The sequence below is a fragment of the Gopherus evgoodei genome, chromosome 1, assembly GCF_007399415.2.
Source record: "Gopherus evgoodei ecotype Sinaloan lineage chromosome 1, rGopEvg1_v1.p, whole genome shotgun sequence".
NCBI classification, from domain to species: domain Eukaryota; kingdom Metazoa; phylum Chordata; order Testudines; family Testudinidae; genus Gopherus; species Gopherus evgoodei.
Window position 1 is genome coordinate 172,195,922 of NC_044322.1, and position 23,804 is coordinate 172,219,725.

General features: G+C 42.8%; 1 protein-coding gene across 2 annotated transcripts in view; it reads left to right on the top strand.

Annotated features, from left to right (window-relative positions):
- Positions 1 to 1,079: 1,079 nt before the first annotated feature.
- Positions 1,080 to 23,804, top strand: part of MRPL39 (mitochondrial ribosomal protein L39) — a 28,341-nt gene continuing 5,616 nt past the window's right edge. The window contains exons 1-9 of one of the 2 annotated variants that reach the window (XM_030579725.1): positions 1,116 to 1,195; positions 3,628 to 3,840; positions 4,115 to 4,321; positions 4,665 to 4,804; positions 6,989 to 7,088; positions 9,127 to 9,194; positions 10,262 to 10,374; positions 14,049 to 14,114; positions 18,306 to 18,459. In XM_030579725.1, coding sequence (XP_030435585.1) covers positions 4,168 to 4,321; positions 4,665 to 4,804; positions 6,989 to 7,088; positions 9,127 to 9,194; positions 10,262 to 10,374; positions 14,049 to 14,114; positions 18,306 to 18,459 — 795 coding nt within the window. In that variant the 5' untranslated portion in view covers positions 1,116 to 1,195; positions 3,628 to 3,840; positions 4,115 to 4,167. Of the gene's footprint in view, positions 1,196 to 3,627; positions 3,841 to 4,114; positions 4,322 to 4,664; positions 4,805 to 6,988; positions 7,089 to 9,126; positions 9,195 to 10,261; positions 10,375 to 14,048; positions 14,115 to 18,305; positions 18,460 to 23,804 lie in introns of both variants that reach the window. The other variant, XM_030579715.1, reaches the window with a different exon arrangement.

The window sequence follows — 23,804 nt, forward strand, 5'->3', positions numbered from 1 at the left end:
CCTATATGTTAACATCCTGGTTCATATTTCTTCTGAAGATGGAAAACTCTTTAACTGAATGCAGATTCATTGCAACCCTGTCAGTGTTTTCTAAATTCATTTTAAAATTGTGAATTTAGGTATAACAATTTTTTCATTTCTTAAATGTTTTAACTTCCAGAGGAGTTAATGATGACAAAACAATTGTCAAAACAATGATGTCAGATACATGCTCAGTGTCTGTCATATCTTTGCCCTGTTGTGACCTGGCTGAATCACAGCCATGAGTCCACACAAGAAAATTGTAACAAACTTGTTCTAAGTAATTTACGAAGTTTACTTTGTCCACGAAATCATCTTCTTATGTTGACAGGGTGTAAGTATCGGCCTGAGCCTGACTCAAATCATCTTTTGTGGGAGGAAAATTATTGGGCAGTTTGTGGTGGAACATTTTTAATTCCAAGGTCTTCTCAGTCTATGTACTGTAAAGCCGGGATATAGTAAAGAGGGGATCCCTGTTGGCTGGAACCTGCGTAGTTATATTTTATCCGACTTGAAACGGGACACTGCAATTAATCTACGCCATGGCACAGCTTAAAACCATTTAAAAATTGCAGCCAGTGCAGAATACAGCTACCTGCTTATTAAATGGGATTTCATGTGGGAGCCCCGTTACCCCATGAGCGTCACTCTGGCCCTGAATGTGCTTCTGGCTGAGCGCTGAGCTCAGAGTCCGTGCGTCTCCGTGCAGACGGGGCCAGTGCTTCTATATTGTGTGATGCCAACTCTTCCCAATCTAGCGCTAAAAATTTCCCAAATCTGGTGAAAATTTCCCAGATAAGGTTTTTTACAGTGCTTCTATATCCTGGGGGATTTCCAATTTGTGAGTAAAATGTTTTGAATGAAATTTCCCAAGCTGAAACACTTTACTCACAGATTCCCAGGTTCTGGGACATTTCCCAGGATGCAGACGCACTCGCACGGGGCCCGCTCCGCGCGGAAGGATACGGCTCAGGGCCGCACGCGGTGGAGGCGGATTTGCGAAAACTCATTCGGGCCCCGCCCCTAGCGGCTGAGGCAGGCGGATCCTTGCGCCGCGGCCCGTGTTTCCAGGGGAGCCTGCGTCGGCGCGCGCGTGGGGAGGTCGCAGGCAGCAGCCGCCTCTGGGCCATGGCCGCGCGCTGGGTGACCCGCAAGCTGCGGAGCCAACACGCCCGTGAGTGACCCCGACCCTGCGCTGGGGTGGGGGGAGGAGGGGCAGGGCCCGGCCCGTCACTGACTGGGGGGTTGGGCGCAGTTGTGTGTTGTTTGCATACAGCAGCGTGGTCGGTGTGAACACCAACTTCCTTCTGGCTGCTGACCTCAGTCCAGACCCAGGCTTTGTCCACACCTGCAGTGCTGTAGCCGTGTGCCCGTAGCACTTCAGCGGAGGGCAAATCTGCAGCTACAACCATGCAGCACTTGAATGAAGATGCTCTGCACCAGAGGGGGGCAAACTGCGGCCCACGGGACCCTGCTGCCCGAGCCCCTGGCCCGGGAGGTGTCCCCCCGGCCCTTCCCTGCTGTTCCCCCTCCCCCGCGGCCTCGGCTCGCCCCGCCGCCAGCGCAGCTGCAGGGCCGCAGCTCGACCCGGTGCTCTGCTGCACGGTGACGTGCCTGGCTCGGGGGGGGGGGCGGGGGCTGGATAGAGGTCAGGGGGCGGGAGTGTGAATAGGGGTCGGGGAGGTCAGGGAGAAGGGGTGGTTGGATGGGGGCAGGGGTCCCGGGACCATCAGGAATGAGAGGAGGGGTTGGATGGGGTGGCGGCGGGGGGGGGGGGGAGGCAGTCAGGGGTGGGGCTTCCTGGGGTGGACAGGGAGCTGGGGGTGGTGGATGGGGCAGGGGTCCTGGAGGGGGAGTGTCAGGGCAAGGAGCGGGTTGCGGGAGATCCAGGGCCAGACCACACTTGGCTGCTTGGGGAGGCGCAGCCTCCTCTAACTGGTCCTCCATACAATTTCCAAAATCTGATGCTGCCCTCAGGCCATGAAGTTTGCCCGCCCTTGCTCTACACCAGCAGGAGAGAGCTCTTCCCTGGCATAGTTAATCCACCTACCTGAGCTCTCTAAGGCCTGGTCCACACTACAGCGTTAAGTCGATTTAAACAGCGTTAAATCGATTTAACCCTGTAACCGTCCACACTACAAGGCACTTTAAATCGATTTTAAGGGCTCTTAAAATTGATTTCTGTACTTCTCCCCAACGAGAGGAGTAACCCTAAAATCGATATTACTCTATCGATTTAGGGTTAGTGTGGACGGAAATCGAAGTTATTGGTCTCATTCTTTTACTGAGCTACCCAGAGTGCACCGCTCCGGAAATCGATGGTAGCCTAGGACCATGGACACACACCACCGAATTAATGTGCCCTAGTGTGGACGCGTAAAATCGATTTTATAAAACCAGTTTTATAAAACTGGTTTTCATAATTTCGATTTTATGCTGTAGTGTAGATGTGGCCTAAGTGTGTGTGTGTGTTAGGTTGGTATGACTACATTGCTCAGGCATATAGATTTTTCACATCCCTGAGCGGTGTAGTTAAAGCAATATAGGTCTGTAATGTAGTGACCATAGAGGCTACCTATGCTGGAGCTGTGAAATTGACCAGAAAGCCAGATCCTGGCTCTCCAGCCAGGCTTCTCGGCTCGCTGCTGGGATTGGAGCAGCCGCACTGGGTTTCTTGGCTCCCCGCTTGCCATCGGGAATGGAGTAGCTGACCACACACGAGGCACAAATCTCCCTGCCGGGAGCTCGGTCCCCCGCCACCCCCTGCCCTTGTTGCTGTAGTTAATCCACCCCCCCCCCCACCCAAGAAGCAGTAGCTAGTTTGACCAAAGAATTCTTGTGCTGACCTAGCACAGTCTGCACTGGGGGTTAGGTCAGTGTAATTACATCTCTCACCGGTGTGGCTTTTTCACACCCCCGAGAGATGTAGGAATACCAACGTATATTCCTAGTGTGGACCAGGCCTCAGTTATAAGTCAGTGGTTTATCTGTCTAGGCACAATTTATGACTTTGGAAGCAGCTCTTGTATTGTGCAGGTTTCTTTTTTAATATTCTCTCCCCCTCCACACACCTAATTTTCGAAATGTTTTGTTTGGTTGTGCATCACCAGCGATCCATGGATCTTTTCCTCGTGGGCTACAGAATGTGAAACACTTTGGAAACCACATGGGGTGTGTGTGTGCGTGTGTGTGTGCACGTGCTCATGGTCTGCAGACTCACTTGTATAAATAATAAAATTTACATTTTAAAATAAAATGAGAGGTTTGCAAAATTCAGTTATGTGGGAAAAATAAACTTTTTTAAATAGACAAGAAAAATATTATGGTAAAGGCTGAGATGTCAGTTGGTAAATTTTTTATAACTTATTCTATTTGGACTTAGCTAGTGTATTTGTTCTGAGGTGCTTATCATTTATAATCATTGAGTTAAAAATGGCTCTGGATAAATATGGACAATTTTTGTAGTTATTCATGCTAAGGTATGGGTAATCAAATCTCAGACTTCAGGATGTAAGACTGTTGTAGGAGTCAGAAGGGAATGTTTCCTCTTGGATACCATTGCATAGTTAAACTAATTATGCCTGAATTTTTGTGTTTCTTTTAAAGCATCAGGTTATTCTTCTGTAGCTGGGGGCAGTGTACGGGACATGATGCAGCAAGGATTTTCCATACAGGATCAGAACGCAAGTTCTTATGAGAGAGAATTATCCCACAATTCCTCTTATGTATTCATGAGGAGAAAGTAGAGGGATACAGATGCTATCATGGCTTGTAATAAAGTCAAATGCTGAGTCTGAGAGATTACAGCTAAGATATTAGGTTTGTGCTGAGCCTTTCTATTTAAAGTTAACGTATTATTTAACTTTTGAATATTTAGGGTCTGGTTTTTGCATAAGGAGTGATTATTACAAATGTTAAGTGTGAACTGGAAGTTAGTGCCATTGCAATATGGATACAGTTATATTATAATTAAAGGTTGAGTTAATGGTTCTTTTTTTCTGCTCATTGGAGATGCTAGTTAGTCTATTTATATCTGTTTGTGAAATATCTTGAGAAGCTGTATGTTACTTAGTTAGATCACTTCTTTTTCCAGGGTTTATTTCAACAGCTCCTGCTTCTCGACTGTCAACAGCTGAGATTGTTCAGATGCGCAATGAACTCTTCACTAAGGAGAAAGAGAGACAGTTGTCTTTGTATCCACGAATTGAGAAGATTGAAGTAAAATATGTTGGCAAATCTCATCCTGGCACTTCATTTGTTATGAACAAAGCCTTGTCTACTCCATACAATTGTGCCATGCGTAAGTAAATGGAATCACAAACTGTTTGTTCCATTGTGTATCAAAATCACTTTGCTGATAAATGTATTTACCGTCCAAACTGGCACATACTACTATCATGGTCATTACAAAGACAAACATAGTGGTCCAGGTAATAATACAAACATAGCATTTCAGTTTGGCATGTATAAAATACAGATAGTGGGATTTAAAAGTTAATTTCTGTGGATTCTGATAGCATTCCCACACACAGGTTTTTCAAGCAATGATACTTCCATTTTGGTATAATAAGTGTAGAATTGTAAATTTAGCTATCTTAGAGGGATGTTGATAACTGCCTTGAATTCTTTCACTTCTTTTTTAGACTTAAGTGAATGGCATTGTAAGAAATCAGTATTGGCACTTGTGGATGGAGAGCTTTGGGACATGTATCGGCCTTTGACCAAATCATGTGAAATTCAGTTTCTTACCTTCAAAGACGAAAATCCAGAGGAAGTGAACAAGGTAGATCAGCGTCTTATTTCTTTATGCAATTTTTCCTCTCTTATGGCCTGATTCAACTCCCATGGAAGCTTTTTCTATTGGCTTCAATGAGTAGGGTAGGGCCTTAGGTAGTAGTTTGAATGAAATTCTAGCTCTATTGGTTACATGAGAAAATGCAAGTTGTTAAAATCACACATTTCTTGTTGGCTTCATCTCTATTGCTGTTTGGACAGTCTAGTATCTCCACCAATTTTTGCACATATATATGAAAGCAAAATCTTAGTGTGCACTTTAGAGAAATCAAGAGTTGTATTAATGCAGGAAAATAATTAAGATAAGAAACCTTTTCCTTCAAGCTCCATATGAACAAGATAGACACTGCAGTAGCTGGTAATAACCCTGTTGAGAAGCTTTACTGAAAGTATGGTAGGATGCATAAAATAAGTTTTTAGTCTAAATTTCTGTAACAACTAAAAATGTATAGCCTAAACATTGTAAGTTTAGTCTGCTAATAACCCTACACTAAAGATTGTTCATTATATGGAGGAAAAAAGGGTCTACAACCAGTTCCAGACAGATAGAGGAGAAGTAGAAGTAGCTGTATTTGTAGTATGTCTTTAGTCCCTTAACACTGGCTCCAATATAGTAGAGTTGATTTGTCACTACATGTAAGTATCTATTGTTTTCACCAAATATATTTGTTTATAAAATTGATCCATCAGTTCTAAAATCCTAGTTTGTAATGTAGGAATGTTTTTTGATACATATTATTGTAGTAGCGCCTAGGAGTCCAGTCGTTGAACAGAACTCCACTGTACAAACACAGAATAAAAAGAGTCTGCCCCAAATTGCTTATAATCTAAGTGTAGAACATGAGACCACATGTGGAAACAGAAGAATATTGTAGGATTGGGAGTCGGAACTGCCGAGCTCTGTTCCTGACTGTGTGGTCTTTTCCAAGTCACTTAAACTCTGTCTTTCCGTTAACTCATATGTAATGGTACTTACTACATACCTTTCAAAGATGATGTGAGGAATATTACTTATATTACACACTAAAAATAATAATACTTTACATTTTTAATCAATGATGTTAACTTCAGTAAAAAATCATTTTGGCTGAAGAGTGCATAAGTAGGGTTAGCGTTCCCTCTGCTTTAAAACAGGGTTGCATTAGAAAAAATAAGTGGTAGTCTCCTAAACTCCACCTCACAACTCAAGTTCCACTCCATCTGCTGCCTTGAAGTCTGTGGGCATGAATAATATAGGTAATAATATTGATGCTTAAACTATCAGTTCAGGCATCAGAGCTATTGTTTCAGGTTGTCTGAAGACTCAAGTTGACACTTGATTAGTAGATGTTACATTAGTTTACATCTGGTTCACATTTTGAAGTTTATCTTCACATCCATAAGGGGTTATTATCTTAATTATTTCTCAATGAAAATTTAGATTCTGGACCACAAAATGCAGTCATTGGGGCAAAGGACTAGCTTGCGGAATCACTATGTACTGTTCCAGTTCGACCCCTTCCTTGAAATATTGTAAACTTTAGAATTTACACTAGGCTTGAAGATATAGATACGCAGTATCTAGTACTTCCTATCCTCACCTTCAAGGTCCTCTATAATCTCACCTTGCTACACCTCTCTTTTCATTTGCTGTTAATTCTTCTCTCACTTGATATACTGCTTGCATCCCTCCCTCCTTGCCTCTTCCTTTATCTCCTTCTCATGCTCTCTTCATTCTCTTTCATGCTGCCTCCTGCAACTTCAGCAGTCTGCAAGAATACTCTCTTCATCCTCTTTCAGATCCCTCCCTTGAAATACCTTTTTTCAGGAAATCTTTTATACCTTGTTTTCTCACCTATAATTTTCCTGCACCTTTCTCTACCTGATCAGTTGACCTGTCTCTTAGAACCCGCTCCTGCAGTTAAATCTACATGGGTGGACTGTTGATTCAAAGCTTCTCCAGGAAGGGTGCACCTGGTGATCAGTTTTATAAATCTTATGTTTGTAGCACTATATAAATAATTGATAAAATATGCCCATTTTATTAAAATACTAATGCACAATGGAAACTAACAAATTTATGAGGAATTCCGTTTTAAAGGAAGATTCACTGTTTGAATCAATAGCTGAAATGGTCTGGCATGAATTGGCAACTTCAGTATAGTAAATTTGTTTGAAATGCTCTTTATTACAGGCCTATTGGCGTTCCTGTGCCATGATCATGGCCTGTGTGTTAAAGCAGGCTTTCAAAGATGAATACTCAGTCAGCCTGATTAGGGCTCCAGAAGTGCCAGGTAATATAAATGTTTTATTGTTGATAAGCTTGCATAGACCCAGTTCAGGTGCATGTCTCAGAATTAGTATTACAGCACATTTAGGGGCTCTCTTTCCTACTGATGAGGGTTTATTATTCTTCCATTTCTAAAATGTGTCACTGTAATGTCTGGGTGCTTTAGACATTCATTTTATGTCCAAGGAATATGTACACAGGGAGTACAGCCCAGTTGTACCTTCTCTCTTCCCCTCTCGATCATCATTTCAGTGGTCAGACATCAAGTGATGTTGGAGTGACTTCACTAATGTGTTTGTAATAATTGGGATTTCAGAATTGCTCATCTGAACACTTGAAATCCCACCCAGAATGCCTGCATGAAGAAGTGGTCTTGCACCATGTCCTGAAGGTCGCAAGACTGATGCAGCCTAACTTCTGCTGGCAGCAAATTTTACAATCTTGGACCCTCCATTAAGGATACAGTGACCCAGATCAGTATGAGGTGTAGTCTTGCCTCTTTCAGTTGAAGTGTCTTTGCTGATCACAGCTGCTTTGTCACAGTGCAGAAATAGAGGTGATCTCTGATGTAACTGGGGCCAAGCCCCTTTAGGGCTTTTAAGATGAGGAACAGGATCTTAAATTATACCTTGTATGGTAAGCTAAAGTGTCGGATATAATGCACTGAAGTTTGTTTGAAATTTCTTTTAATATTGTTTACTCATGTTAATGGCCAGAGGGCTTGCTAGAAAACTAGCAAGTTATACTGGGGATCTATTGCAATAGTTAAGCATGATAGCAAAGAGCATTGACTATTTCTGCTAATCTCTAGTCCAGGGCTCAGCAACCTCTGGCACGCGGCTCGCCAGGGAAAGCCTCTAGCGGGTTGGGCCGGTTTGTTTACCTGCTGTGTCGGCAGGTTTGACCAATCGTGGCTCCCAATGGCCACAGTTTGCCATCCCAGGCCAATGGGGGAGGTGGGAAGCCGCAGCCAGCACATCCCTGTCCCGCGCCGCTTCCTTCTGCCCCCATTGGCCTGGGATGGCAAACCGCTGCTAGTGGGAGCCGCAGTCAGCTGAACCTGCAGACGCAGCAGGTAAACAAATAGACCTAGCCTGCCAGGGTGCTTACTCTGGCGAGCCGTGTGCCAGAGGTTGCCGACCTGAATTTTTTTAGGATTTTAAATTGACAGAAGCAAAAGGTTTTCCCTGCCGTCTGAATATATTTTTTAACAATAAATATAAAGAGAGCATTTCATCCTTGGGCTACTTAAGCGAAGCCTGAAACTGGCTGGCTATCTGGCAGTATGTCAAAGTGCACTCTGGAAATTTTAGAGTGCCATAGCAGGGTCCACACAGTGACTTCGTGTGTGGCAGATTAGTGCGCAGTACAGTTGCACTTTGGCTTGTTATGCACGAAGTCTTCATGTGGACAAGCCCTAGGTGTTTGATATATGTGAAGCTGGTAGGCTGACCATCAGGTTTGACATACCATCCCATGACTCCAAATGGCTTTTAGTTAGAGAGGCCAAGGACTGAATGAATGTGCATGGAGACCATGCTGTCTCCTACCTCGGTATGTTGTCAGAGTTTGAAATTATGTTGCTGCTGCCTGTGTTACCTCCTCTTCAGATAAATAAATGACTTAAGTCTTATATTCTGTGTGTCTGGCACCTCTGAACAAAATACAATCCTCTGTACAAATGAAAAGTGCAGAAATACTCCAGAGAGGAGGAGGGTCTATCATACTTATCCAGAAAAAAACTCTTTGAGTGGGTACAGACTGCCATACTCTTATAAAAATTGTAAATACTCTGAACGTATTTTTGGGGTGAATATTTAAGAGACAAACAATCTGTCATTTGACTTTATAAAACCCAAACTGTCCCGCTGTGATTGTAATCCACAGATTTCAACTTGTGATCCTTGCTATATTTCTATAACAGAAACAGCCTTATTTGGCCCTTATTTATTCACACTAATAATGCTTTTGTAAGACGGTTGAGGCCATGAAATAAAATATATACTTTGTTACAAATAACAGCATTTTCTCTGGCTCTGCAGTGATCTCTGGAGCTTTCTGTTATGATGTTGTTTTGGACAGTAGGCTTGATGGCTGGAAACCAACAGAAGTAAGTACAGTTTGTCTTCTGAAAAGTAATTATTGTCATTTACGCCTCCTTTATTTGGGTGACCTTTTTTTTAAAATGGGAACAGTCTTGCTTTACTGTGGCAACAGTTTAGAGACCCCTCTTACCTGATTACCCCAGGCATACCTCTGTCCCCATGTGGAGCCCCATTAAATTAAAGATAGCTGTAGCTAGCAGAGTTTTTCTCCCAGTATGGAGAAGGTGATATATGCTTACTTAGAAATATTATGAGTGTATTAAATTGTAATTTTCTTAATAGTTTGCACTTACGTGTTATGTCTAAGCAGAGGGCCCAAAGCTGTTTAGACCTTTAATCAAGCCTCATGACTTCCAGTGGGGTTAAGTGAAAACAAATATATTTCACTGGGCAGGCGTTTCTTCTTATAATGCGTGTTCACCAGAAGAGAGGAAAAAAAGATGTATGGCTAAAGGGGCAATGTTAACAAAATACAGAATTTCACTTTAGTGCAAGCTGTAGTGTAACTTGCTCACTTTGAAAAACTTTCTAAGGTAGTTGTGAGTCATCTTCAGTTTCTCAATCCAGTAAACATTTTGATTGTTGCTAACATCTTCTGAGTACTGAAGTTTGATTTTTTGGCGTGGGCAATCCGTTTTGTATTTATTGATGTATCAATCATGTCCACAGGATCATGTTTATGCATATAGTATGTTTGGAGGAGCTTGTTGAAGCTCTTTCAATGAATTAGAAATCTCTCAAAAATTTGGAAATGGGAGAGCATGGGTAATAAGGAATTCCCATTTTCTTTGGGTCTGATGCAATACCGATGGAAGTCAGTGAAAACACACCCACTGATTTCAGTGGCGGGGGCCACTCCTAGTTAGAGTAACTGTAATGTTCTACCAGCAGTAATCATTAGCAAGTCTATTGCTGATAGATATATTTGTAAGAATTTATAGATCTACTAGGAGTATCCTTAAAAGCTTGTTGTTCACCATTTTTACTGCTTGTTACAATACGTTTTATACATACAATGTATATTGAAGAGCAGCTGAAGAACAGTGGTAACATTCTACTTTTTTGTTTTAAGGACAACTTCCGTTCTCTTACAAAAGAAGCATATAATCTAATTCACAAAGATCTGCCATTTGAAACATTGCACGTTGAAGCAAAAGTGGCATTAGAAATGTTTCAGCATAACAGGTCAGTGTTTATTTCTGATTTAAACAAAAATAGTAAAGATTGAATTGCTAAAGGAAATATAACCTTTAAAAATGTGACAATTAAAATATGAAGGGCTAGATCCTCAGTGTAAATTAGTGTCGCTCCACTGACTTCAGTAGAGCTAAACTAATATACACTTGAGTTTTCCTGTTAAATGAATTCACTCGGTGGCACTACAGTGTATAACTGAGAGGTGTTTGAGAAATTGGAACAGTTACGAGATTTTGTATTTAGTATCAAACTAGTGAAATCTTAAAGTTCTTGAAGTGCTTTCACCATATTATTAGTGGTTAGATTCCTCACATGTTTATTCGTTTAAGTTTTGTTCTATACAGTCAATCTCTATATTGAGATATTCAAATGCAACAAGTGAATCCAGGAAGTTATCTTCTAAATACCATTATATTTTACTATCAGCGTTGGTTAACAGGTGACTGGCTAAGCTTGGCACTCCACCCAACTATCTATCTAGGAGGCAGAAATATCTAATAGATGGGTAAGCCCCTTCATTTTCAGTTTAAACTGATTTTTATTAAAAAAAAAAAAAAATTGCAGATTTTACAAAAAGGGTTATTTGTTTTTTCTGACTTTCACCCTACTATTGTATCATTCAAATGTATAAAAATAACTTGTTTTCTTAGGAAAATACAATATACTGCATGAGATATATGTATTATGATAATATATTAGTCTATGTGTATATGTAAAGCTGCCTGTTGAAGTAAGGCTATGTACTAGGCTAGAAAATGCACACAATAAACAGGCATGCACACAAGCACCAAAGTGCGTGCACATCTGAACGTACTGATGAATCTCACATCTACCATGTACACATTTCAAGCTGTTAGCAGATGCTGTTTAAAGATCTGACACATGAAAATATGAGAACAAAAATATATGGGTCAGAATACATTTTAAAACACAAGGATATATTAAAGTTTTTTTAAAGGAGAAAAGGATGAAGTTGAGGGTATGCTCTCAAATGGTGTGGCTAAATTATTAAATGTAAATATTTATAGGCTAATAGTTCTAAGTCTACAACAGTAAAAAGCAACAATGAGTCCTGTGGCACCTTAAAGACTAACAGATGTATTGAAGCATAAGCTTTCGTGGGTGAATACCCACTGTGTCAAGCTTATGCTCCAATACATTTGTTAGTCTTTAAGGTGCCACAGGACTCATTGTTGCTTTTTACAGATCCAGACTAACTACCGCTCTGAGGGCTTGTCTACATCAGAAAGTTGCAGCGCTGGTGAGGGAGTTACAGCGCTGCAACTTTGAAGGTGTACACATCTGCAGGGCACCACCAGCGCTGCAACTCCCTGTTTGCAGCGCTGGCCGTACTCCCGTTTTGTCTCGGGTGTAGAGGATCCAGCGCTGGTGATCCAGCGCTGGTAATCCAATGTAGACAGTTACCAGCGCTTTTCTTGACCTCCGTGGAAGGAGGAAGCCTCTGGTAATCAAGCTGGTTTCCTTTCCCGGTTTGCTCTCTCGGTCCCGGAGCCAGCCAGCAAACCGCAGGGAAGGAGACCTGCTTGCTCGGGGTTCCGGGACCGAGAGAGCAAACCGGGAAAGGAGACCAGCTTTGCCGCGGTTTGCTCTCGCGTTCCCGGAGCCAGCCAGCAAACCGCAGGGAAGGAGACCTGCTTGCTCGGGGTTCCGGGACCGAGAGAGCAAACCGGGAACGCCGCGGTTTGCTCTCTCGGTCCCGGAACCCTGAGCAAGCAGGTCTCCTTCCCTGCGGTTTGCTGGGTGGCTCCAGGACCGAGAGAGCAAACCGGGCGTTCCCGGTTTGCTCTCTCGGTCCCGGAACCCCGAGCAAGCAGGTCTCCTTCCCTGCGGTTTGCTGGCTGGCTCCGGGACCGAGAGAGCAAACCGCGGCGTTCCCGGTTTGCTCTCTCGGTCCCGGAACCCCGAGCAAGCAGGTCTCCTTCCCTGCGGTTTGCTGGGTGGCTCCGGGACCGAGAGAGCAAACCGCGGCGTTCCCGGTTTGCTCTCTCGGTCCCGGAACCCCGAGCAAGCAGGTCTCCTTCCCTGCGGTTTGCTGGCTGGCTCCGGGACCGAGAGAGCAAACCGCGGGGAAGCTGGTTTCCTTTCCCGGTTTGCTCTCTCGTCCCGGAACCCCCCTTGAAGCCGCCCAACAGCGCTGCAGTGTGGCCACATCTAACACCACTTGCAGCGCTGGTTGCTGTAAGTGTGGACACTCTGCAGCGCTGGCCCTATACAGCTGTACTAATACAGCTGTAACAACCAGCGCTGCAAAATTTTAGATGTAGACATGGCCTGATACTTGATAGTAAACTGTTTATTCAAATGAAAAGTTTTATTTGGGGATTAGAGAGAGATTTTTTTTTATATTCAGAGGTGGCCTTGTGTTTTGAGTTCTGTTTTAGTTCTGTAGCAAACCACATTGAATTTCATTAATCAAAGCATTAATCTACTGAATACTTTTTTCCCTGTCTTGCTGTCCTCCAAAATAAATGCTGATATTTACCCAGAAAAAATATTAGTTTTTTTCACTGATTTTCACCTGTTTCTGTTGTTGTGATAAATACTGATCAATTCCTGTGAAAAATAAAATAAAATAAAAACCAAAACCGAGGTGTCCTATAAATAGGGTGCTGACCAGGGCCTGGGATTTATCCCTGGCTTGGCCATGATCTGCTTTGTGATCTCAGGCAAGTTGCTTTACCTCTCTGCACCTTTCTATCTCCTCCCCTTAGTTCTGGGGCAAAAATAGTGGATACTAAGAGACTTTTTAATCAAGTGAAGAAAGGCATAACAGCTGGTGGCTGGAAGTTAAAGCTGGACAAATTCAAATTAGAAACCAGACACACATTTTTACAGTTAGGGTGTTTAATCATTGGAACAAACTACTGAAGGAAGTGGTGGATTCTTTCTCTCTTGATGTCTTCAAATCAAGGCTAGATGCCTTTTTGGAAATTATGCTTTAGATAAAAACAAGTTAATGGGCTTATTACAAGGTAACTGGGTATAATTCTGTGGCCTTTGTTGCACAGGAGGTCAAACCAGATGGTCCCTTCTGGCATTTAGGGACCTTTTGTGTCTAGAAAAGCTTATTTTTATTGAAAAGTTCTTTCCACAAAATAAAATGAATGTAACTGCTTTGAGGTGGATTGGTTCATTCATGACATACATACACCTCTACCTCGATATAACGCAGTCCTCAGGAGCCAAAAAATCTTACCGCGTTGTTGGTGAAACTGCATTATATCGAACTTGCTTTGATCCACTGGAGTGCGCAGCGTCCCCCCTCCCCCCCGCGAGCACTGCTTACTCGTGTTATATTGGGTCGCGTTATATCGAGGTGGGGTGTACTTTTTGTGAGATATGTCAAAAAGTCCTTGAAATATGAAAGGTAAGGGTTTAAAATGGTTTCTAATCTTATGAATATTGAGTACAATTATTAAAAAAGCTTCTTTGATGCTTAGCTCAAAATTTTTCTCATTATTTTTCCCATATTAACTTAATAGTGGAATTAAGGATTAGGTTTCCAATGACTTCAGTGGGCTTCTTCCTCAGACCCTTATAGATTATAAAAATAATATGCAGCAACTTGATTGTTTTTGCTTCTTCATATATGTAACTATATATCTGACAAATTTAAGTGTGCTGTTTTTTTTTCTTTCAAGGTACAAAATGGATTCAATAGAACAGAAAGCATTGCAAAATCCTGAAGGCATAGTGAAGTTACATAGGTGAGTAAAACTTGAATTTTATTCTGTAATGATTCACAATGGTCCAGTTACTTTGCAAAATTATATGCATCTGAAAGAAAGATAAATGACTTTTGATGTATTTTAATTAAACTTTGCTTTCTGGGTTAGCTGCATTCTGATCTATATAGGTTCTTCCACAGCACCATTATTATTGTATTTAACTCTTGATGGGACTCATTAAATTTTTCAGAAAGCTTTTAAGACAGTGGGCTTCCTTCCCCTGCCTCCTATCTCTTGATGGTAAACACTGAAAAAAACCTGTCACTTTAAAAGCTTTGTATGAAGGTTCTAAATTAAAAATTAGTCTTAACAACTTTAATGTATTAGAAGAAAAATACTTTAAAACAAAACCTAAAATTTTCCTGGTAATCCTTTTTATGCCAAAATCTCATTCCTTTTCCAGTTTTGGCAAACCCTAGCACTGTTAGCATTGCGTTACTTACATTTACATTTACACTTACATTTACACTGGGGTCAGAATGGAACTGGCTTCAGGTGTTAAAGGAAAGAAAAGCAGAAGAAAGTTGTAGGAATCTGATGGGTGAAGAGAAAAATTGCTTGAGAGGGGAAGAAATGTTTATCATAGTCCATGAGTTTTAAAAGGTTCCATTTTTGGTTTAACCTCATGCATGCTGTTCAGACCACTTGATGTTTGTGTGTTACCATGAGTGGCGGTTGTGGTCTGGAAGCTCCCTACAGAAAAATTGGCTTTGCAGAGATGGCTAGTTTTGGAATAATGTTATTCCTGGGAAAAGTATGTTCGCTCAGGGAAGTCTGCAGAGCACAGAGTGGGGACTGAGGTTAGAAGGGAAGATCTCTGAAGGAAGAGTGTGATGTGAAGGGTTTTGTTTTGTTTTTAAATTCTCCTGCATTTTGTATATTTTTCTTTCTTCCTTCCTTCCTTCATTTATGCAAGCATTGGAGTTTTCAGATATATTATAGGGAAAATCCTTCTTGAAACAATAAATAGAATCATGTCAAAAGTTTGTGCTTTTGGGAGCAGATCCTGTATATTGTCATAATTCCATTAAATCATTGTAGCTATGACAGCTGAAGAACTGTCTTCTGGCAGTTTTAAATTACTTGTTCAGGTTAGGAAAACATGCTGAACCTGAAATTTTCAAGGTGTCATGAACAGAGTGTTAAGGGTTAATGTCTCTTATCCCTGTAAAGAGTTACAAGCAGGAAACTGGACACCTGACCAGAAGACCAATCAGAAGACAAGATACTTTTAAATTCGAGTGGAGGGAGTTTTGGGTGTGAGTTCTTTGTTCTTTGTTCTTCTCTCCGAGGGTCTGAGAGAGACCAGACATTACTACAGGCTCTCTAAGTCTCTTTTCAAGAAGTAAGTAAAAAACAGGCGGTTTAGGTTTTTTTTTTTTTATTGTTTCACTCTATTTGCAATTGTGGATCTGGCTGGTTAACTTTTATATGTGTTGTTGCTGGAAATATTTTGATTTGTATTGGTACTGGTGGGAAAGTCTCTTTCTGGTGTCTGTAAGCTATAAGACCCTGTAATATTTACATCTTAAAGTTACAGAGATAATTCTTTACTTTTTCCTTTCTTTTATTAAAAGATTTCTTTTTAGAGAACCTGATTGATTGTTTTTTCTCTGTTTCCCTTGTTTTATCCCAGGGGATTGGGATAACTCACCAGGACTGGTGGGGGAGACGGGAGGAGGGGGAAAGAGAATCTCTCTCTGTTTTCCTTGAATCTGTTTGCCTCTTTGTGGAAGGGAAGGGAGATGCTTCTCTGTATTGTGATTTAAGAGGTTAGATCAGTATCTCAGGATAGCCCAGGGAGGGAAGTTCTGGGAGGGGGAAAGTGGGGGAATGGTTTATTTCTCCTTGTTTTAAGAACCCAAGGGATCTGGGTTCTTGGGGTCCCCAGGGAAGGTTGGGGAGGTCAGAGTGCCCCAAAACACTATATTTTTGGGTGGTGGCAGCCTATCAGATCTAAGCTGGTAATTAAGCTTAGGGAAATTCATGCTAGTATCTCATTCCTGGACTCTAAGGTTCAGATTTGAGAAAGAATGCTATGACATGGTGTGCAGCGTGTGGGAAAAATAAGAATCCAAAAGCCAGTAAGATTATTAATTTGCTTCTCTGCTAGCTGGTTATAAGCAGAGGGAAAGGGTTTATTTTTTTAAACTGCAGCTAGAGAATTTTTTTTTCTTGCTCCGTCTAGCTGTGCATAGGAAGGGCTATTAAGGTTTAACGACAGTCGTTTGGTAAACAAAGCAGCCTTAAGTGGTCAGCAACACACTCCAGCCAGAACACATTTGTAAATGAAAGAGTTTCTTTTGCTTTTTAACTCTTTCGGGAGAGGCTAGGAAGTTAAAAGGACTCTGTTGCTAAGCAACCCCAGGAAGCCAACAGAGAACCTGCATTTCAGGCAGTAAACACAGAGGGCGCCTCAGCACAAGAAAACAGGAACCATGACTACCAAGGGACCTGAAACAGGAACTGGCAAGACTGGAGGCAGAGGAACAAATCAGAAACGCAGACCACAAGCGAGACATGGAAAAGAAACTACAAGAACTAGAAATAAAACATAAAGAGATGGAGCTGAGAAAAAGAGAAGAAAAAATCAAAGAGGAAACCTACAAAAGAGAGCAAGCAGCCAAAGAGGAAGCCTTCAAAAGAGAGCAAGCAGCCATAGAGGCTGCCCACAGGAGGGAGCTGGAACTCCAGAGGGAGACCCACCGGCAGGCCCTGGAATTAGAACAGGCTAAGCAACAGAACACAGCCAATCCTAACAACACTTCTCCAGTTGTTGTTCCACGTTCCAAGAAATTCCCCACCTTCAAGGCAGGTGATGACACTGAGGCCTTCTTAGAAAATTTTGAAAGAGCCTGCCTTGGGTACAGCATCTCTGAAGACCAGTACATGGTAGAATTGAGGTCATTTCTCAGTGGACCCTTAGCAGAGCTGGCGGCTGAAATGCCTAAGGAGAAAATGAACGATTATAAACTTTTTTCAAACCAAGGCCAGATACAGAACGGGGATAACACCTGAACATGCCCGTCAGCGGTTCAGAAACCAAAAATGGAAACCAGATGTGTCATTCCCCCGACGCACCTACCACATTGCAAAGAATTATGAAGCCTGGATATCAGGAACAAAGGTTAACAATTTGGACGAGCTGCATCTCCTGATCCAAATGGAGCAGTTCTTAGATGGTATTCCTAAGGAAATAGAGAGGTACATCCTAGATGGGAAACCCAAAACGGTAATGGAGGCGGAGGAGATTGGAGCCAAATGGATGGAAGTGACAGAAAAGAAAAAACCTACTGTCAAGGGGAACGAATACCCCAGAGGGCACACCGACAATAAACCCTACAACCGAGGGCAGCCGAAGACCCCACCTACAACCCAAGGAAAGCACAGACGCCCTATTCTTCCACCTCACCAGTCTCCAGTAACCCACCTCGACCCAGTGACGAGTCAGCTGGAAGATGCTTTAAGTGTAATGAACTGGGACACATAAAGGCCAACAGCCCAAGGACCCCAACCGAGTGCAGTTCATTACACCACCATCACACCAAAGATCCCCAGGCCCAGATGCCTCTCAGATACCCTTGGAGCGAAGGGAAAGTTTGAGAGTGGGCGGAAAGAAGGTTACTGCGTGGAGAGACACAGGGGCACAAGTGTCATCTATCCACCAATCCTTTGTCGACCCTAAATTCATCAACCCAAAGGCCCAAGTGACAATTTACCCCTTCACGTCACAAGCTGTAGACTTGCCTACAGCTGAACTGCCTGTCCAGTACAAAGGCTGGTCAGGAATGTGGACTTTTGCAGTCTGTGACAATTATTCCATCCCCATGCAACTGGGGGAAGATTTGGCCAACCAGGTGAAGCGGGCCAAGAGAGTGGGAATGGTTACACATAGCCAAACCAGGCAAGCTTCCAGACCCATTCCTGTTCTGGAGCCGTCCACTGAGGCCCCGTCTGTGTTATGACACAAGGGCACTTCTTCCCCAGATTCCAAGAATGCTGAGCTGTAGTGGGATGTTTGGTTTGGAATTTGTGTGGGTTTTCTCTTTTGGTTTAGAAAGAAGTTCACTATAATTTTCTGTAGATAGACAAGAGAAAATGCCTAATTGATAATGAAAAGAAATGTTGCTATAAACGTACATTCACTGAGTTTTATTGTGCTCCATTTAGGTTTGGTGACTTCGTAGATATTAGTGAAGGCCCTCACATTCCAAGGACAAGTTTTTGCTTCCAGTATGAAGTGACAGCAGCCCATAGTCTCCAAACCAGCCAGTCTGAGTCTATACGAAGGTTTCAGGGTGTGTCTCTGCCAATTCACTTAAAGGTAAGTAATGCATTCAGTACAAATATTCTTTGCTTAGGACAGGAAGGAGTGGAAGAAGTCTTTTTACATGTCTTCAAATCCTTAGCATATGCAGTGCCAATATCTTGTCATAGTTATGAGAATAGGGAGAGCAGATGTTCCGATTTATAGGGACAGTCCTGATTTTGGGGGCTTTTTCTTATATAGGTGCCTATTATCCCCCACCTCTGTCCCGATTTTTTTCCTTTTTTTTTTTTTACACTTGCTATCTGGTCACCCTAGGTAAGAAGTATGTGAGTGGAAGCCCCAGAGTGTGCTTTACTTTAGGAGTGTGAAGGCTCTGGTTTCCTGGGCACTATTTTAGATATTTAGTCAAAACTCTTTACTACAAACCAGGCTCTGTGGCATTATTTAAGCATTAGTTTGGTTTTTTTTAAATATACTTGTCTTCCAGTACAGTTATTTTAGTCATGTCACTTCTGAGGAGGTTCTATAATTATCCATCACATTTTTCTTGTTTGTGTGGTTACTGAGAATGCCATTTCCCATGGAGGAAACAAACTGTCTATTAACTCTTTTAAATGAGTAAAATTATTTCACTGCACATCATTCCAATGTGTAAAATAAGAATTGCCATTCAGAATCAGACCACTGGTTCATCTAGTTCAGTGTTCTGTCTATAAACATCTATCAGATGATTCAGAAACAGGTGCAAAAAAACTCTGTAGTGACAGTCATGGAATGTCTTGCCCATAGAGTAAAGTTCTTTCTAATCTCCATCAGTTAGCTTCTGGCTTATGCTCTGCATCATGGCCCTATCTAAATGTGGAGTGCCAAGTTTCAGTTTTAGCACCTGTCTCTTCTTTTCTCACTCTCTTCCTCTTTCTAAATTGTTTATGATTTTGAGGCTACCGTTAATCTTATATTAGCCCAAATTCCTCTGCCTCAGTTGCCAGCAGAGCAGGGTAGGAACTTTTGCCCTCACTGAGAGCCAGATCAGCTTTCCACGGGCTAATCCTTTAATGTATTCAAGATCATCAGAGGGTCTCAACCTAGTGGCTTCATGGCCTTCTTTATTTTGCTGTGTATTACAGAAGCTATAACTTAGGAAATGTCTTGCTTGAAAGGGTTTTTTAAATTATTAAAATATTTAACAGCAGGGCATACCTCAAGCCTTTCAGTCACAGAATGTGTGGTGTGGTTAATGGGCAATGTGATTCTTCCTCCCCTCCTTCCCCCCCCCCCCCCCGGGTCTATTAATGTGTATAATGCTGGCTGACAATTGTTGAGAAGGTTTTTTCTCTGTCTCGTCTGTAATTCACCACTACTTCCCTTTGCTGACACTGCCTGTGTAAGTGTGAATGGGAGGTCAATTTTATGAATTTGCAGAGGTGAAATTGAACAGACTAGGTTTGCCAGTTTGAGAAGTGTGAAGGCCAATATTGACATAGAATTTAATTAGGGTAACCACTTTTTATTGAGTCTAGGGAATGCTAGCTTCCTAACGAGTGCTAGGTTCTTTTCAGGTCAAGTTTTACCTTGGAGCGTTTCTCAGATCAGCACACTTAATCTTAACCAATCCACGGTGTATTAATTCACCCAGAATCTCACTGTATAGTCAACAGTTCATCAATCCAGTTTAGATACAGCAAATGTTCCAGGCGTGTGCTAAACACAAGAAACACGGTCTTCTAAGCAATTAATAAAGACTATTGTTGATGTCAAGCACTTATATTAGAGAACAAAACAAATTATCAAGATTTCTTATTACATGTATTTCATAATTTTCAGTTCTTTAGTGCTTCTAATACATTTGTCACACTTCAAATAATTCACCAAGGAGTAAGGATGCACTTGTCTTAAGGCATTTTTGTGAATGTGGTCCCTACTGTTTGAATTGTTAAACTGTGATGGGTTGGATCACAGAAACCCCCTGGGAGCTGCCACCTGATGTGCCCAGATTACCTCTTTCCCAGACCCAGGGATAAAACGATGATTCTGCTTTTCCCCCAACCCTGTATCCCTCTGCCAGTGGTTTGTTGGATTGCAGCTTGTGCTTGCTCGTAAGAGAGTGCATACCCAGCTAATTCACCCACTGCATTTTCCTTTTTGTTCCACAAATACTCTTTTATGTCATCACTGCATGTATTCAGGAAGTGTTCCTGACTAACCAGATCACACGTCCCTTTGAAGCTTGTAATGCCTTTCCCCCGCACCCACTTATCTACCAAATCTCTCATTTCATTGGCATAAGCCACATTCCCAATCCAGATCCCCTCTTAAGATTCCTGAATTTAATCCTGTAGGTTTCAGGTGCTACCTGAAGCTGTTTCAAAACCAGATCCTTAAATTTACTATAGTTTGAAGCATCATCAATAGGCATCTTATTGAATATGTCCAGAGCTCTGCCAGTCAATTTTGCTATCAATATGGGCATCTTTTGATCTTCAGGGATGGTAATTTTGCTATCAATGTGGCAATATCGCTGGATTCCTCATACTGTGGACGCAATTGCTCGCATTTATGGACTTTTGGGGAAGTGGAGCCAGCAGGTGAAGGGGTTTTGTTTCTTCAACTCCATTAAAGCCAGTTCATGCTTCTGGGCCTCCATAGTGCTCTCATGGGCAGCTTCTTCCCTGGCTGTTTCTGCCTCCATAGCTCTCTTGTGGGCATCCTCCTCTCTCTCCATCAGTCTTTTACGTTCATTTTCTTTCTCTTTTGCTTCCAATCTGGCCAGCTCTAGTTTGTTAGCTGCTTCACTGGTAGTCATTTTACTGCTTTCTTCTGCTGGGCCACACCCCCTCTGCAGTTCACTGAAACTGGGATGCACTCAGCTCAGGGGATCCTTAGTTAACTGAGACTTTCACAGCGCCCAGTGTTCAACTGTTCTGGGCAATTTGCACCCTGTGCAGTTCTACCTTCTTCTGATCTTCATTCTTACTTATTTTGCTTCCTTTTCTGTCCCTACTGCCTTACCCGAAATAAGCAAACAGAAAATAACAAACTAGTAACCACTTTGTCTGTTCTCCAACCACCACCATACTTAAAACTCGCTTAAAATCACTGCCAGTATCTCAAAGCATTCAGCTGTGCACAGATCCTGCCGACTACGCCACTGTGATGGGAGCTGCCACCTGATGTGCCAAGACTACTTCTGTCCCTGCTTTCCCTGCCAGCTCAGGACCCCATCACCCTGCCTTGCTGAGCCAGACACACCCATCTGCTCCAACACAGACCCAGGGTCTGAATTACTTGCCCCAAAGCTGCAGATTTACCTGAAAGCAGCTAACAGAAGTGTTCCTGTCTTTAACACTCAGACGCCCAACTCCCCATGGGGTCTAAACCCAAATAAATTGGTTTTACCCTGTATAAAGCTTATGCAGGGTAAACTCACGAATTGTCCGCCCTCTATAACACAGAAAGAGAGATGCACAGTTGTTTGCTCCCCCAGATATTAATACATACTCTGAGTTAATTAATAAGTAAAAAGTGATTTTATTAAATACAGAAAGTAGGATTTAAGTGGTTCTAAGTAGTAATAGACAGAACAAAGTAAGTCATCAAGCAAAATAAAATAAAATGTGCAAATCTATGTCTAATCAAACTGAATACAGATAAGATCCTCACCAGTTCCAGAATGCTCCCTTTTAGAGACTACTCTCCTTCTAGTCTGGATCCAACAATCACTCACACCCCCTGTAGTTGCTTTCCTTTGTTCTAGTTTCTTTCAGGTATCCTGGGGCGTGGAGAGGCTCTTTCTTTAGCCAGCTGAAGACAAAATGGAGGGGTCTCCCAGGGGTTTAAATAGACTTTCTCTTGTGCATGGAGACCCCCTCTTCACTCCTATGCAAACTCCAGCTCCAAGATGGAATTCTGGAGTCACCTGGGCAGGTCACATGTCCACGTATGAATCAGTCTTTACAGGCAGAAGCCATTGTCCCCATGGTATCTTGTATGCCTCCAGGAAGACTTCTTATGTGGAGTGGAGCATTCCAAGATGCATTGTTCCTCAAGTGCGTCCTGATCGGGTACTTAACCTTGCAAATTCCTTCCTAAAGAAGCTGACCAAATGTCTCTCAAAGCTTACTTTGAAATCAAGCAAGTATACAGCCAATATTCTTAACCTCAAGTACAAAATGATATATGTGTACAAATAGGATGAATAGATATAATAGACCATAACCTTTACAGAGATGTTACATGCTGCAGGCAGCACAAAACATATTCTAGTTTTGTCATATTCCCATAAAGCCTTATGAGAGGTACTGTCACAGTATGAAAGGGAGATGTTTAAAATGTCAAAAGTAACTGCTTCAAGTTATTGTTTTCCTCTGTTAGTCCAGTTTGCTTACAAAAGAGAACGTATATCGCATTACTTAGGTTTGGTCTACACAGCCAACTGATTTAACCACCCCTCCCCCCCGGTGTAGACAGCACTATGTTAATGGGGGGGCTTCTACTATTGACATAGCTATCGCTTCTTGGGGAGATTGAGTACCTATGCTGACAGGAGAGCTTCTCCCATTGGCGTAGGTAGTGTCTTCACTAAGTGCTAAAGCAATGCAGCTACAGTTCTGTAAACGTAGAGAAGCCGTTAGTTTAAATCAAAAATATGGTTGCTTGAGATCTCACTTGAAAGAGTGTAGACTCAGGGCTTGTCTACATCAGAAAGTTGCAGCGCTGGTGAGGGAGTTACAGCGCTGCAACTTTGAAGGTGTACACATCTGCAGGGCATCACCAGCGCTGCAACTCCCTGTTTGCAGCGCTGGCCCTACTCCCGTTTTGTCTCGGGTGTAGAGGATCCAGCGCTGGTGATCCAGCGCTGGTAATCCAATGTAAACACTTACCAGCGCTTTTCTTGACCTCCGTGGAAGGAGGAAGCCTCTGGTAATCAAGCTGATCTCCTTTCCCGGTTTGCTCTCTCGTTCCCGGAACCCCGAGCAAGCAGGTAAGGAGAACCGCTTGCTCGGCGGTTCGGGGAACGAGAGAGCAAACCGGGAAAGGAGACCAGCTTTGCCGCGGTTTGCTCTCGCGTTCCCGGAGCCACCCTGCAAACCGCAGGGAAGGAGACCTGCTTGCTCGGGGCTCCGGGAACTAGAGAGCAAACCGGGAAAGGAGACCCGCTTCGCCGCGGTTTGCTCTCGCGTTCCCGGAGCCACCCTGCAAACCGCAGGGAAGGAGACCTGCTTGCTCGGGGTTCCGGGAACGAGAGAGCAAACCGCGGCGAAGCTGGTCTCCTTTCCCGGTTTGCTCTCTCGTTCCCCGAACCGCCGAGCAAGCGGTTCTCCTTACCTGCTTGCTCGGGGTTCCGGGAACGAGAGAGCAAACCGGGAAAGGAGACCAGCTTTGCCGCGGTTTGCTCTCTC